This window comes from Penaeus monodon, chromosome 18, assembly GCF_015228065.2.
Source record: "Penaeus monodon isolate SGIC_2016 chromosome 18, NSTDA_Pmon_1, whole genome shotgun sequence".
Lineage (NCBI taxonomy): Eukaryota > Metazoa > Arthropoda > Malacostraca > Decapoda > Penaeidae > Penaeus > Penaeus monodon.
This window is the reverse complement of record NC_051403.1, coordinates 33,261,112-33,277,349: the sequence shown is the minus strand read 5'-3', so window position 1 is coordinate 33,277,349 and position 16,238 is coordinate 33,261,112. Positions and strand designations below refer to the sequence as shown.

Here is a 16,238-nt window from a genome sequence, read left to right as displayed (position 1 = left end):
GCAGCGAAGGACCAGGAACTCGCCAGGGCAGGTACCTGTTGCCCTGAGATACTGAAGAGGATGCCCCCTGCCCGGATGCTCATAGATCCAGACGAAGACGTGTGGACGGACATGCAGCCGAGTAGGCCCTGTAAGAGATCTGTGAGGAGGTGTGGATGTGCCGCCGAGTTAGCCTGGACGAGGACTACGAGGAAGTCTAGACAAATCCAAAGTCAAGGAGGACCTGTGCGAGACCTTCAGGGACATGTGGACTTCGAGGACGAATAGATTACACCAAGGACCAGGAAGAAGAGGACGACAGGGACGATCAGCCACGAAGATACATCAAGAACAACGAACGAGATGACCAGCCAAAGTTAGGTAACCCTTGAGGCAGATCTAAGGTGCCTCGAGGGCGAGGCGTGAGTAGGTGTCCGATCAGTATGAAGGGTATACAGAGGTCATTAACAGACGGAACCGGTGACCTCACCTCACTCCCCCCATACTTCATCCAGCTGCTTCAGACACTTCCTGCACCTGGGACGCTCAGTACTTATGCTGAGGATGACCTAGGTTATTTCATTTTGTGCCCAGTGCCCGATGAGGTAAGGTCGGCCCAGCCTTCGCCCTCAAGGCGGGTTAACCGCACACGTGACCCTGCGCTCACCGCTTTACCCCTAGACATCGTCCGTTATAACCACTATCACTGCCAACCAGTCATAACCATTATGTTAAAGTCTCATAGCCTTTTACAGAGAGAGAAAGGAAAGGGAGGAGTGAGGAGGGGGAAAAAAAAGGGGAAAAGAAGGAGAGAGAGAGGAGAGAGGGAAGAGAAGAAGGGGAAGGGAAGGGAGAGGAAGAGGAAGAAGGGGGAAGGAGAGAGAGAGAGGAGAAGGGGAAAGGAGAGAGAGAAGGAAAAAGAGAGAGAGAGAGAGAGGGGGAGAGAGTGAGGGGAGGAGAGGAGGAGGAGGAGAGGAGGAGGAGGAGAGAGGAGGAGAGGGGAAGGAGAGAGAGAGGAGAGAGAGAGAGAGAGAGAGAGAGAGAGAGAGAGAGAGGGTGAGAGAAAGAAGGAGTAGGGGGAGGAGTGAGAGAGAGGGAGAGATAGGAAGAGAAGGAGAAAAAGGAAGGAGAGAGAGAGGGGGGGAGGAAGGGTAAGAGAGAGGGAGAGGAAGGGAGGAGCAAAAAAAAAAGAGAGAGAGAGGAGAGAGAGAGAGAGAGAGAGAGAGAGAGAGAGAGAGAGAGAGAGAGAGAGAGAGAGACAGAGAGAGTAAGGGGAGGCGAGAGAGAGAGAGGAAGAGATAGGAAGGGAAGGAGAGAAAGGAAGGGGAGGAGAAAGAGAGAGAAAGAGAAAGAAAGAGAGAGAGAGAGAGAGAGAGAGAGAGAGAGAGAAGGGTAGGAGAGAGATGGGAGGAGAGAGAGGATGGGAAGGAGAGAGAGAGGAAGAGGAGGAAAGAGAGGAAGGGGAGGAGAGAGAGAGAGGGAGAGAAAGAAAGGGGAGGAGAGAGAGAGAGGGGAAGGGGAAGAGAGAGACAGAGGAAGAGGAGGAGGAGAGAGCGAGGAAGGGAAGGAGAGAGAGAGAGAGAAGAAGGGGAGGAGAGAGAGAGGTGTAGGTTTTAGGTAAACAATACGGTTAGTCAAATTTGTTTTTTATTTGCATGGCTCACAATTCACAATTCACAATTGTTCAGTGGTCAGAGCCTAGGCGATGAGTGTCGCAATGCATACTCTCCAGTCAGGTGCGAAGAGCTTCGCGGTGATTGGCAGGGGCCAGATCGCCAAGCGTCTTGAGCTGCTCTACCGTGTGTGGAAGCTCCTCGCGAGGTGGTCACCACAAGAGGAAGGGGAAGAGAGAGGGAGAGGGAGAGAGAGGAAGGGGAGGTGAGAGAGAGAGAGAGAGAGAGAGAGTGAGAGAGAGAGAGAGGAAGGGGAGGAGAGAGAGAGAGGGAGAGAAAAAAGGGGAGGAGAGAGAGGGCGGGAGAGAGAGGAAGGAGAGGAGAGAGAGAGAGAGAAAGAGAGGGAGAGAGAGGAATGGGAGGAGAGTATTGCATATACATAAGCACAATTTCTGTAAGCCATTTTACCAATAGACCACGTGGCTCTAAATCCAATTTAGAACCATCAAGCCAGAGAGGACATAGATGACAATTTTATCTGACCTCGTCTGACCTCTCAGTCATGCCCAGCACCCGAAGTGATAAGGTCAGTCTAGCCTTCGCCCTCAAGGCTGGCTGGCTGGACGCAGACCGCACTCATTGCTTACTCTAAGATATAGCGTATGTCCCCTTTACATGTGTAGTGAGTCGTAAGTACACTGACTATCATTACTGTTCACCAACAATCTCTTACAACTGGTGACAGGGTGGTCGTGCGTCCTTTCGGCTCGCAACACGGACACAGTCTCCGAAATTCGCTCGACCAGTTTCCATGTCTACAAAACCACATGAGTACATATTCTGGGCCTTTTCTGGGTTGGTTTTCCTTTCAGTCCATGATATTTTCATAAACCTTCTGATGAACCACAGTTCTGCTGCCTCCAATATCTTTTCTGTGTATTTGTTCAGTGTCCAGCATTCACATCCGTATGGTAGGATTGACCAGACATATGTTTTGAGCGTGTTTATTTTCGTATTGCTAGTAATATTTCTGTTGATAAATATGGTTTTCATCTTGCTGAAGGTATCTTTGGCCATTGCAATTCTTTTCTTTATTTCAGTATCACTCTTTGCATCTTGCATTATGTTATATCCCAAGTATTTGAAGGTTTGCTTGTTTTATTTTCTCACCATTGCATGATATATTACAAATGGGTACATTGGCTTGTTTTGAGATAACCATGCATTCTGTTTTCTTTGAACTTAATTGCAATCTTCTTTCTTCGCTTTTGACACTTGCTGTTGTAAGAAGGGTTTGTAATTTTTGTTCTGAGTCAGCAATTAGGACTGTGTCATCTGCATAACATAGGTTGTTGATGTTGTTGCCGCCAACCTTGACTACCTGGTGTTCATTAAGATTTCTCAGGATCATCTCACTGTATAAATTAAAAAGATCAGGTGATAACACACAGTCCTGTCTTACTCCTCTTTTAATTGGTCTATATCGACTGAGTTCGTTGTCAATCCTGATGGCTGCCATTTGTTCCCATTATAGGTTTCTTAAGATGCATAGGTCTTTGGCATCTATGTTCAGACTTGATAGAATGGTGAATAGATCCTCATGTCTCACTTTGTCAAAGGCCTTTGAGTAGTCTATAAAACAGAGATATATGTGTTTCTGTACTTCTATTGATCTTTCTAGGAGCATATTAATTGTAAAAATTGCGTTTCGAGTGCCCTTATCTGCCACAAATCCAAACTGTCTCTGAAATTTCTGGTCTGATTTTATTCCTCATTCTGCACATAAGCACTCTTAGAAAGACTTTTGTTAGATGACTCATAAGACTTATTGTTCTGAGTTGTTTGCAGTCTGTTGTTCCAGGCTTTTTTGGTAGAGCTATAAATACTGATTTTGTTAAATCATTCGGTAATTCTCCTGTGTCATAGATGATGTTGAGGAGTTTTGTTATTTCCATAATTCCTACTTCTTTTAGAGCTGTTATGATTTCAGTGGGAACATTATCTGGCCCTGCTGCCTTGACTTTTTTCATCTTTTTTATTGCTTGTTCCACTTCCTCAGCCAGAATTGGTGAACTTTCAGTGACAGTGTTTATTGGTGGTGCTGGTCCTCTCTCATCTTTATATAGTTCTTCAGTATATTCTGACCACCTGTTTTGGATTTCATTTTTGTCCATTAGAATTTCCCCATCTTTGGATTTCAGACATCCTGATCCCAGTGATGGTGCCTTCCCCGTCAATTATTTAATTTTGTGATGCATGTATTTACTGTCTTTGATGGTGTGCTTTTCAGTCTCTATGCACTGAGCATTAATCCGTTTTTCCTTGGCTTTGTTGCACCTTCTCTTTATAGTTTTGCTCATTTCTCGATATTTTGGTACATACTGTTTGACTCTTCCCCTCTCTTCCGTGAGATCTGTGATCTCTGGTGTCATCCATTTCTTGTTAGCTCTTTTCTCTGTGATAGGGATCTGTTCCTTAGCTGCTTCGTTGATGCTTTCCTTTATCTTTTGCCATCTTTGCTCGGCTGAATTTAAAATGTCAAGAATGTCAAATTTGTTCTTTACACTAATTATATATTTGCTTTTTAGCTCTTCTTGTTCTTCTAGGAGGTTAGTTAAGTTTTGGTTCCCTCATTGATGTCTTCAACCTCTTAAGCTTCACGTCCATGGTTCCCACAACTGGGATGTGGTCACTGCCACAGTCTGCACCTGGCATAGATCTGCATGATGTGATGGAGTTGCGATATCGTTCTTGCATTAATATGTAGTCAATTTGATTTCGTGTGCTGTCTCCAGGGCTTTTCCATGTCCAGCATTTTCTTGGATGATTCTTGAACCAGGTATTCATAATCTTGAAATTGTGTTCTTTGCACCACTCAACCAGGTTTTCTCCTTTTTTCATTTATTTCTCCTAAACCGAATGGTCCCACTGTGTTGTCTATTCTTTCTCTTCCAACTTTTGCATTGAAGTCGCCCATTATGATTATGTCTTGTGATTTCAGTTGCTTCATTGCCTTTTAAACGACTTCATAGAATATTTCAATTTCCTCCATGTCTTTGTCTGCAGTCGGGGCATAGATTTGAATAATCCCAATGTCAAAAGGTTTTCCACTAATTTTCATGATGTTGACGCACCAGAATCCTCTCAGTGCTTTTGAACATTCTGAGTCTAGAATTTATACCAACTCCTCTCTGATGATAGTCGCCTCCTGAGTACAATATTGTATATTCATCTGATGTTATTTTGCCTGCTCCTTTCCATCTCATTTCTGAAAGGCTGAGTACGTTCAGTTTCATCTTCTCATTTCTTGTTTGATGTTCTCAGACTTTCCTTTTTGTAACATAGTTTGGACGTTCCAAGTTTCAATTCTGATTGTTTTCTGTGATCATGGTATGTGGTCAATAAACATGAATATCGTTCATTAATCAGGTAGTTAATTAATTTCTCTCATAAAGAGATTTATGTTGTTTAAGTTACAATGAATTTAATGCATTCGTGATTATTGTTATTATGAACATCATTTTATTTTACCTTGTTCCTCCCCTCACCCTGATCTGACTGCACTTTTTCTTTTCCTTCCATGGAAAGGGCCAAGAGATGACTGCTCATTTTTCCAATAATTTGGTTGTTGTTGACACCTTGGGATAACTGTAGCATCGTTACATTGCTCAGTGGTGACATGCTCTATTGGCACTAGAACAGAGCTTGTAATGCGATTTTATATAAACTTATTATTTTGAGTATAGCATCAGGATCTTCCCTGTATCACAGTGCACAGGGATGCCTGATATAACCCGGGGTTGTGTAAATCACCTAATAGATCTACACTCCAATGTTACAATAGCAGTTACAGGTAAAACCGAAGTTATTCGTTCGATTGGTAACTTTCGAATCAGCGTGACCCACAGTTACATCCATTAATTAATGTAGGACTAGGGTTTAAGCTAGAATCATTATTCACTTATTAATCATGCCCTCTCACCCCCTAGAAGTTGCTTGCATGTTTTGGGTACATCCCAAGTCATCATGTGATTTGTGATAGTTAGATACCCGTAGGGAATGTCACAAGCACCCATTACAGATACAAAGAAGAGAGCAGGTTATTTATAGATTTTCCCTTCATTGTATGGCATTCTGGGTAGAGGAACCCTCTGTCGATGAAGTCTGATATGCATAGCTAGACATGGCTACCTCGGCAGTTCAGAATTTCTAACCCCAAGAAGATTTGCTTGCTAAAAAGCTTGTGAATATTTTTTCACACCACTGTTCATTAGTGCATACATTCTGTCGCATTTCGTTAAATGTTGGATTCAATGTGGTAGTTGAAATAATTTTGTATTACTAGCATTGCTAATTCATCGCAGTTTTGTAATATTTAACGTTAACGTAATTCAACGTTAATGTAATTCATTCTCTTTGTGAGTTCACTCTCACTTTCTTGTTCTTTTACACACTCTCACTCACACACACAAACACATTTACTCACTCATCCATGCAGAACAAAAGACACTGAAACCTTTCCATTAATAGGGTTTGCTGCTGTCGTAGTTGTAGGAGTAAATATCTATGATGTATCTCTTTTGCCTACACTTTTGTCAGTCATGATGAGTGACTCATACACAACGTACAATTTCTTATTTTGCATTTATTTCTTCTCTGTGTGACAACAATTGGTTCAAGTAAATCCTTGCAGGTTGCCGTTGTCATTTCCCTTATCTACTCTCATATCTATCAGAGATGGTTGGTAGTTCAAGCCAGGTCCATGCAGATCACTTCTGATGTCTCCCTCTCCTATTTTCTTCTTTATCTTTGTGAAAGTAAAACACTAAACGAAAAAAAGGACGAAAATAAAGTAAAAACGAACATTAAAAATGTGTATGATCTGGTCACCCGATTATATATAGCAGTCGGACCGACGATATCCGAAACGGCACCGAAGGAGGACCTTGCTGCAGAAACAGTCACCTTAGGATGCTGTAGGAAGGACGTCACCAGAAGATCACCAGAAGCCTGCTGACTGGGATATTCGTCAGAGCAGGTATTAAGCCGCCCCATGATGTAGTGGAAGGGCGCCGCCTGTAGATTCAGCGAAGACAGAGTCGTCAGCACAGGTAACCATCGCCCTAGGATGCTGGGAGCGCCGCCATGTGACGCCCAGATCTCGCTCAAACTCAAGGAGCTCGTAAGCAGGTATCGCCCGCCCTGAGATGCCGAAGAGGACGCCAACTACCCGGACGCCCGTAAATCCAGACGAAAATTATGAGGACATGAGGACGAGCATGCAGCCGAGAAGTACCTGGACGAGATCTGCCAGGACGTGTGGACGAGTACCTCGACGAGGACTACGAGGAAATCTAGACAAAACCAAGACCTTCGAGGACATATGGACATCGAGGACGGATGGATTATACCAAGGACCAGGAAGAAGAGGATGATAGGGACGAGTAGCCACGAAGATGGACCAAGGACAATGTAAGCGAGGACGTAGATGATGAGCCAATCAGGACCAGGCAAAGTGGGTCACACCTTAAGGCCAATCTAAGGTGCCTCAAGGGCGAGGCGTGAGTAGGTGGCTGAGCAATATGGCCTATACATAAGCACGATTTCTGTAAGCCATTTTACCAATAGACCACGTGGCTGTTTGCCGCGTGGCTCTAAATCCAATTTAGAACCATCAAGCCAGCGAGGGCGTAGATGACAATTTCATATGATCTCATCTGACCTCTCAGTTCATGCCCAGTGCTCACCGAGCGCAGATCACCACGCACACCACCAGCCTCTGGGCTGGCGGGCCGGACACGTGACCCGGTGCCCAGCGCTTACCCTAAGACATCATCTCGTGTGTTTCCTTAGTGTGTTGTACTCTTCATTAAGAAAGAATCAAGCCGTGATAACCACTATGACTACCCCTGCAAGCCATTGTATTAGGGTTCATAGACTCTTACAGAGAGAGAGGGATAGAAAGAGGGGAGGAGAGAGAGAGAGGAAGGGGAGGAGAGAGAGAGGGGGAGAGAGAGGAAGGGGAGGAGATAGAGAGAGAGGGAGAAAGGGGAAGGGGAGGAAAGAGAGAGGGGGAGAGAGAGAGGAAGGGAGGGAAAGAGAGGAAAGGGAGAAGAGAGAGAAGGAGAGAGAGAAAGGGAAGGAGAGAGAGAGGGGGGGGGAAGAGGGAGGAAAGGGAAAGAGAGAGAGAGAAAGGAAGGGAAGGAGAGGATGAAAGAGAGAGAGGAGGAAGGGGAGGAGAGAGAGATAGGTAACTCTCCCTCTCTCTCTCTTTCCCTCTCTCTCTCCTCCCCTTTCTTCTTTCTTTCTTCGTCTCTCTCTCTGTCTCTCTCTTCTCTCTCCATCTCTCTCTCTCTCTCTCATCTCTCTCTCTTCTCTCTCTCTCACTCTCACTCTCACTCTTCTCTCTCTCTCTCCTCTCTCACCCCTCTCTCTCTCTCTCTCTCGTTCTCTCTCTCGTCTCTCTCTCCGTCTCTCTCTCTCTCTCTCTCTCTCTCTCTCCCATCCTTATCCCCCCTTTCCTCTCTCTCTCTCATTCCTCACTCCCTCCTCTCTCTCTCCTCTCTGCTCCTCTCTCTCTCTCTCCTCTTTCTCCTCTCCCTCTCACTCTCTCTCCCCTTCCTCTCTCTTTCTCTCCTCTCCTTCCTCTCTTTCTCTCTCCTCTCCTTTCTATCTCTCCTACTCATTCTCTCTCTCTCTCTCTCCTCTCTCGGTCTTCTCTTCTCGTCTTCTTCTCTCTCTCTCCCTCCCTTTCCCTTCCTCTCTCTCCCTTTATCTCTATCTCCTCCCCTTCCCCCCCCCTCTCCCTCTCTCTCTCACTTCCTCTCTCTCTCTCTCTCTCTCACTTTTCTTTCTCTCCCTCTCTCTTTCTCGTCCCCTTCCTTTCTCTCCTTCCCTTTTTTCTCATCTTCCTCTCTGTCTGTCCTCCCTCTCTCCCCTCTCTCTCTCATCGGGTCTCTCTCTTATCCTCTCCCTCTCTCTCCTCTCTCTCTCAGTCTCTCTCTCCTCTCTCTCCTCTCATCTCTCTCTCTCTCTTTCTCTTCCCCTTCCTCCCTCCCTCTTCTCTCTCTTCCTTTCTCTCCTTCCGCTGTCTTCTTCTCACCCTCTCTCTCTTCATCCTCGCCTTTCCTCTCCTCTCCCCTCTCTCTCTCTCCCTTCCTCTCTCTCTCTCGTCTCCTCGTCTCCTCTCTTCTCTCTTCCCGTTCGTCGTCTCTTTTCTCTCTCTCTCTCTCTCTCTCTCTCTCTCTCTCTCTCTCTCTCACCTCCCCTTCCTCTCTCTCTTCTCCCCTTCCTCTTTCTCCCTGTGAGCGAGACGTGAGGTTGGGAGGACCGCTGTCACCAGATGTAGGCGTAAGAGAGATGGACTTGGGCGGTTCAATATAAGGGGTCTTAGCTCTCTCTGCCTTACGGATGCGCCCTTTATGCGGCGGTTCCCTTCGAGGGCGATGCTTATTCCTGTGCGAAAAGAGGAAGCCGGGCGACATCTGCGTCCTAGTTAAGGAGAAGGGCGGATGCTTGGACAGAGGTGTGATGTGTACCATCCGATCTTGCTATGTATTGTTGTCATCGCTCGGCCACGCACAAGGCTCGTCCTCGAACCGTCTTCAACGCTTGGAATACTGCAGTAGCGGATAGGGATACAGGTTCTGTTCGGTATCTACAGATGGTTCCTGGTGATCCGCTGGTCGCTAGGGTCGTCGCGTGCCAGGGTAGCGGGTGTGGCGGAGGTTTCGGCACTGACGCGCACATTCAGATAGCGAGGAGGGTTACATCATCTTCAGAAGCTGAATTATAAGTGTACCAGGCCAGTAAAAGGGCTAAGGAGGAGGATAATACTGTGCTTATCAATCACCTTACTAAGCTGCAAGAAAAATTAGAGCATAATACAACATTTTTCACAAGAAGGTTAACGTGTCAATTAAGGGGGTGTTAATTACTTGGATTTGTCAGGATTTGCCAGTTCAGTAGAGTACCATCATATTGAAGAGAAAAATTAATTGGGCTAAATAGGCAAATATATATGCTTCGAACACATAGGCAGCTGGGCACGTATGAGCGTAAGCGTGCAGCGGGCACAGGATTCCTTTCGGTTACGCATCGGGCTTATAAATTAACTTAAGTACAATAACTGTGTAGCTATATAAGCATGTCTCTGCAACGCGTTTGCTGTTATTTGCAACTGTGAGACACTACCATTCAGTAATATTCCAAAACCTCACTAAAAAATAATAAGATCCAGCATTACTGAGGACAAGATATCGAACTTCGAGAGGACGTCAAAAAAGAGATTTGGGTTCAATTATTAGTCATAGGGATGGTACATAGTAAAATTCATAATCTTCGGGTGACTTACGTGTAGAGTGGGAAGGTAGATATATTGGAGGTTAGTAAGGTGACTTAAATCTATGTGTGAATGAGCGACCGATTAGCACGGAAAGTATGAAGAAAGAGTGATATAAAGAACACAACGACATACATATATACACAAAATAATAACATCCCGTAATTAATGAAGTGATTACTGAATATAGAATCCAGTCAGTGGAAGGGAAAGAGAAGTGCGAGATACAGATATAATGTAGTTCCTTCGCTGTGTACAGGAGAGAGCAGTAGAAGGATGTGGATACAGGTAGACAGTAAGTACTTAAGAAGCTACAGGATACGAGAGAGGGGAGGTGGTGGCTCATCCGTGAGGAAGGGGAGGAGAGAGAAAGGAAGGGGAAGGAGATAGAGGAGGGGCGAAGAGAGGAAGGGGGGAACAGATGCATCAGTCAGAGTGCCTTCCCTTGCTTTTCTCCGAGATCCCTCATGCTACCTAGAAATGTCCGAGGAGCGGTTAGTCGCCAGGAAAGACCACTGTCATTCTAAATGAAAATCAATCAATGAAAAATGTCAAGTCGGCGAGGGGGTTAACGTAAAAGCAATTATAGTAAAGCGCGAAGACGCGATGGGATGTCAACGAGAAGAGTAAGCTTCTCCTCAGGCGCGCGGTACGTACACGTACGGACAGTATAATAGTTAATGGAAAAAAAAAAAAAATATACAATTCATCATATAAGAGAGGGAAAGGGAAGAGAGAGGGGGGAAGGGAGGGAAGAGGAGAAGAGTGGAGAAAGAAGCGAGAGAGAAAATGAGGAGGGAGAGAGGGGGAAGAGAGGGAAGGGGAGTAGGAGGAGGGAGGGGAAGTGCAGGAGAGAGAGAAAAAAAAATGGGAGGAGAGAGAGAGAGGGGGGAAGTGGAGGAGAGAGAGAGAGGAAGGGGAGGAAAGAGAGACAGGAAGGGGAGAGAGAGAGAGAGAGAAAGAGGAAGGGAGGGAAAAAGGAAGGGGAGAGAGAGAGAGAGAGAGAGAGAGAGAGAGAGAGAGAGAGAGAGAGAAGAGAGAGAGAGAGAGTAGAGAGAGAGGAGCGAGAGATAGAGTAGAGAGAGAGAGAGAGAGGAGAGAGAGAGAGAGAAGAGAGAGAGAGAGAGATAGAGAGAGAAGAGAGAGAGAGAGAGAGAGAGAGAGAGAGAAGAGAAGAGAGAGAAGAGAGAGAGAGAGAGAGAGAGGAGAGAGAAGAGAGAGAGAGAGAGCGAGACAGAAAAGAGAGAGAGAGAGGGAGAGCGAGGCAGAGAGAGAGAGAGAGGAGAGGCAGAGCAAGAGAGAAGAGAGAGAGAGCTGAGAGGAGAAGAGGAGAAAGGGAGGAGAGAAGCAAGGGAGGAGAGAGAGAGAGAGAGAGAGAGAGAGAGAGAGAGAGAGAAGAGAGAGAGAGAGAGAGAGAGAGAGAAGACAGACAGACAGACGACAGACAGAGAGAGAGAGAGAGAGAGAAAGAGAGAGAGAGAGAGAGAAGAGAGGAGGGAGAGAGAGAGAGAGAGAGAGAGAGAGAGAGAGAGAGAGAGAGAGAGAGAAAGAGAGAGAGAAAGGGAGAGAGAGGAAGGGAAGGAGAGAAAGGAAAGGGAGGAGAGAGAGAGAGATAGAGAGTCTCAGATCGTCCATTGGTCAAATGCCGTCAATGTCACGCCCTCCTTACTAAAGGGTGACCAATAGTGCGTGCCCATGACAGCGCCGCCGGTACTGACCTAAACCACGCCCGTGCGCTCATGACCCCATAGCTGACATGGAACCGTACGACACTCTACCTCGAGTCGCGCCCCGCTCCGCCCGCGGCCTCCGGGGGCTTACCCCGGCCTTATCGCTGCACGAAACCGGCCATTACCAACCCGGTCACCACGCTAGATTACCACGAATCTCATCAATGATATACGCACAGACCGTGCGTTTTACAAGTCCCTCACAGATGTGCCAGCTGGGGATTCGCTTTCTTCAAGGCTTGCGACACACGATGCCTCCGCCAGCACTCCCTCAAAAAAACTGTTCGTACGCCATGGGCAATTCTTTTCCTTTCTTTTTTCCTTCCCATGTGTGCATGCCGTTATGTTTTTAACAAGTGCAGTGATTTTTTTTCTAAACATCCGATCAAGTGTCCATGCTAGTGCATTTTTTTCTCTCTATCATCTACCATGTTTCTGCGAAGTTCCTTTGATGGTAGATTATCTTTATTGTTTTTTAGTGAGAGTAATTTTCTTAGGCGTGTTTTATCTTTAAATTCATTTTCTTCTCGAATGCTCTATGCCCGCGTGGGCATATTCTAGGCATAATTTATTATTACCTTTATCCCCCATTGCGTGAGCCGATGCCGTATTGGCGCTAATTTTGTAATTTCTTGAAATATTTAAAAGTCATTTGAATTATCCACAACAAATATTTTTTCCTTTCACAGACCATCCCTACCTATCCTAGTTCCTACATCTCCCCCTTTCCTCCACCCCTCCTTTAATTTTCCCCTCCTTCTCTACCTCTCTATTTTCAGTGTATCTCCTCGGGTCACTTGCGTTAATATTCTAGTGTCGTGATTATTTGTTTCAAAGTCATTTTCAATTAAACAAATTATTTAATGTAGTACATTATATTTTGTAAGTGTGATTTCCAATTGACTTCACACTTGCCTTCGCGTATCGAATTATCTCGCTTGTGACCTGTCTAATGACTCTCTCTGACCGTGTGAACCCCGAAGTCAATTATTCGATTCGTTATCTTGTCCTGGTGTTACATTTCGAACATTTGAGTCTCTTTTTCTTTTACTTGTCGTATATACAGTTATGCAAACGACGTGTTTTGCTTTATTAGTTTTCCATATTCATAAATAAGTAAGTTTATGTGTATAAATTGTTTTACTCGTTTATTTTAATTATTGTTCACTTAACATTTAGTACCCCGAGTCAATGCGGTAAGTTCCGGTCAGTGCTGCATTTTCTCCCTCTTTGACCTTGTGTGAAATGCACATCAACCTGTTTTCTTTTTTTGTTCAGATTTCGAGTTTTATTCGTTTCTGTACATAATTTCTTGGTCAAATAATTTGGAATTTTGATAACGAATTATCAGTTTCCTTTTCGTTATCAACATATTTTTTTCATATTGTACAATTTTATTTATACTGATTTACATTTATATATAAACATTGTTTATTCTTACTTAGATTATTATTGCGATACTTTATAACTGTTTATTCATTAGTGTTTCGATTATTTATTTTTTCGATGACATGTGTTCCGTTTTCACACATTTTTTTATTGCGAGCAATCTGCTATTATCGGATAGAACCTACTTCGGTCTCACTCAGGTAAAATCGTCACTATCAGACATATCTTGTTTCTATTTTCATTTCAATTCATCTCGTTGTTAGAGATTATTACATTATATAAAGCTACTACATTTCATATTGTTCGTGATTTTCGTTATATTATCCATCAATTCAAGGCAATATTCCCCCTCGTCATCATAACGATTTTCCATTTTCCTCTCATGACTCTCGTTAAGATGCTGCAGATTTTACAGCTTTCTTTCATTAATTGCTCTATATCGCGAACGTCATTTCATCTTTTATTACGTGGTCTTTGGTGACGACCCCAACGACGGGTTTCTGGACATGTAATTAGTGTTTAAGTTGAATGTTGTCCTTTACACGTGCCTAAATGCACTCTTATCGCCCAGCTGCGATCCGGCGCCCAATGTTTTTACGACTCTACGTGGGCATGCGCTGGCATTTCCCAACGGAATGGGATGCCCAATTTGCGTATTATTTGTTGCCACGTATGAGTTCGACCCGACCAGTACCCTCTTCAACCTGAAACTATGGTGGGGTACTGGCCGCTTTTCCTTTAGGCTTAAGTTAATCTAACTTGTCACCATTTCATACTCTCACATACTGTGTGCAGTATCTTTCTGTCTTCGAACAGTATTTGGTATAAACGTGCAAATTGCCGTAGAGTAATACTTATATTACACACATATATATGAATGTTCTTTTCGTACGTTAATCGGTAATCTATATTCCTTGACGGCTCTAAAAATCTTCCACTTCGTTTACAATAGCCCACGTTTCCATCTCGCCTCGTCCTTTACTTATCAATTCACCTCGCACGCCATTCTATTTTTTTTTTTTTCTCATTACTCTCACCACTTATTTCTCTGCTATGATTCTATACCTACTCTACCACTATTATATTTTCTACATGTGTGCTATACTCTGACTTATTCACTTTATAACTCTAACTTATTTACTCACTTATCTCGTATATTAACTCACTTCAGTTATGCAACTTCATACATCGTATCTGTATAAATCACGTTAATAGCACAAGAATTACATGCGTATAGTCTTGCGCCAATCTTGTATTTATAGTCTTGCGCCAAATTCCGTATGTTTGTTATTAAGCGTTATATGATGTAATGAGTCACTCCCAATCGAACATGAAGACTACATTTACCTATTTTCATTATCGCTTGCTTCGAAATGATGAGGTGTCGGTGATAGACATATTCTATCGCAATACTAATTTTCTTTATAAGTCATATATATATTGTAATGTACTATTGCACAGCAAACTGTGACCTTTCGCATTGTTGCATTTCTCTTTTCTCTAAGGAAGTCTGTCTTTAAGCTAGTCCTTGCGGACAGACAACTTTTCCTTCCTTATATCCCCCCCAATGCCCCAAAACATGCTTATTTCTCTATCGTATTCCTGAGACAATTGCAACTCAGCAAGTCTTGTGGACTATTTGCAATTGTCTCCCTAAGCATGTTCTTCTGTCTATCTCTTGACATTGAAATTTATATAAAAAAGTGGATTAATAAAAATTGAAAACTCAGTATAAAAAATTTGAATACTATTTTCTTGCAATACGTATGATTATATCTTACATACTGCCCTTGTCACCCAACCCCCTCCCCCATTTCGCCCTCCGTCTCTCTCCTGTCCTCTGCGCTTTGGAGTACTTGTTTCAGAAAAGGCGGATCAGCTGCGCGAGAAGTCAGGGGGCGGGTGGGGGGGGGGGGGGGGGGGGGGTCCGGGATGCAGCTGCCAGGACCCACCCTAACACGGGCCGACGACACTTGCTACTCCCGTCGAGGACGACGGGGTGGGTTGTGACCGAGCGATCTCATATTGGTGATTGTCAAATGCTGGTCATTGTCTGCCCTCCTACTAACAGGGGTGACCAATAGGGTGGCGTGCCCATGGCATCGCCGCCGTACTGACCTAAACCACGCCCGCTGCGCTCATGACCCCATAGCTGACCTGGAACTGTACGCACACTCTCCTCGTGTCACGGCCCCGCTCGCCGGGGGGGGGGGCCGGAGAAGGGGGGGGGGGGGGGGGGCCCTCCCGGGCTATCTTACAAAGAATCTTCCATATAATAATCACACAGGACAGTGCGTTTTACAAGTCCCTCACAGAGAGAGAGAGAGAGAGAGAGAGAGAGAAAGAGAGAGAGAGAGAGAGAGAGGCAGAGAGGCAGAGGCAGAGGCAGAGACAGAGAGAGAGAGAGACAAAGAGAGAGAGATAGAGAGAGAGAGAGGAGAGAGAGGAGAGAGAGAAGGGAGAGAGAGAGAGAGAGAGAGAGAGAGAGAGAGAGAGAGGGAGGGAGAGAGAGAAGAAGAGGAGTAGAGAGAGAGAGAGAGAGAAAAGGAGAGAGAGAGAGAGGGGAGAGAAAAGGAGAGGAGAGAGAGAGGGGAGGCAGAGGAAGAGAGGAGAGAGAGAGAGAAAAAGAGAGAGAGAGAGAGAGAGAGAGAGAGAGAGAGAGAGAGAAAGAGAGAGAGAAAGGGAGAGAGAGGAAGGGAAGGAGAGAAAGGAAAGGGAGGACAGAGAGAGATAGAGAGTCTCAGATTCGTCATTGGTCAAATGCCGTCAATGTCACGCCCTCCTACTAACAGGGGTGACCAATAGGGTGGCGTGGCCATGACATCGCCGCCGTACTGACCTAAACCACGCCCGTTGCGCTCATGACCCCATAGCTGACCTGGAACCGTACAGTCACTCTACCTCGAGTCGCGGCTCCGCTCGCCCGCGGCCTCCCGAGGGCTACCCCGGCCTTCTCCTGCACAAACCGGCCATACCAACCTCGGTCCACGCTAGATTACCACGAATCTTCCATCAATGAATATACGCAACGGGCCATGCGTTTTAAAAGCCCTAAAGATGGTGCCAGCGGGGGGGTTTGTCGTTTCTTTCAAGCTTGCGACACGAACGGCCCCCGGGCCCAACACTTCCCCAAAAAAACAAACTGTTAGTATTTTCCCCCTGCAGCTTCACAGAGGGGAAAACGAG

General features: G+C 45.2%; 1 protein-coding gene across 1 annotated transcript; it reads right to left on the bottom strand.

Moving 5' to 3' along the window:
• Positions 1 to 3,120: 3,120 nt before the first annotated feature.
• On the bottom strand, positions 3,121 to 4,713 carry LOC119584717. Its single transcript, XM_037933384.1, has 5 exons — positions 4,618 to 4,713; positions 4,240 to 4,421; positions 3,975 to 4,157; positions 3,479 to 3,740; positions 3,121 to 3,336 (listed from the first exon to the last, which is right to left on the bottom strand). The coding sequence occupies exons 1-5, from the start codon at positions 4,711 to 4,713 to the stop codon at positions 3,121 to 3,123; spliced, it is 939 nt and encodes a 312-aa protein (XP_037789312.1).
• Positions 4,714 to 16,238: the final 11,525 nt, after the last annotated feature.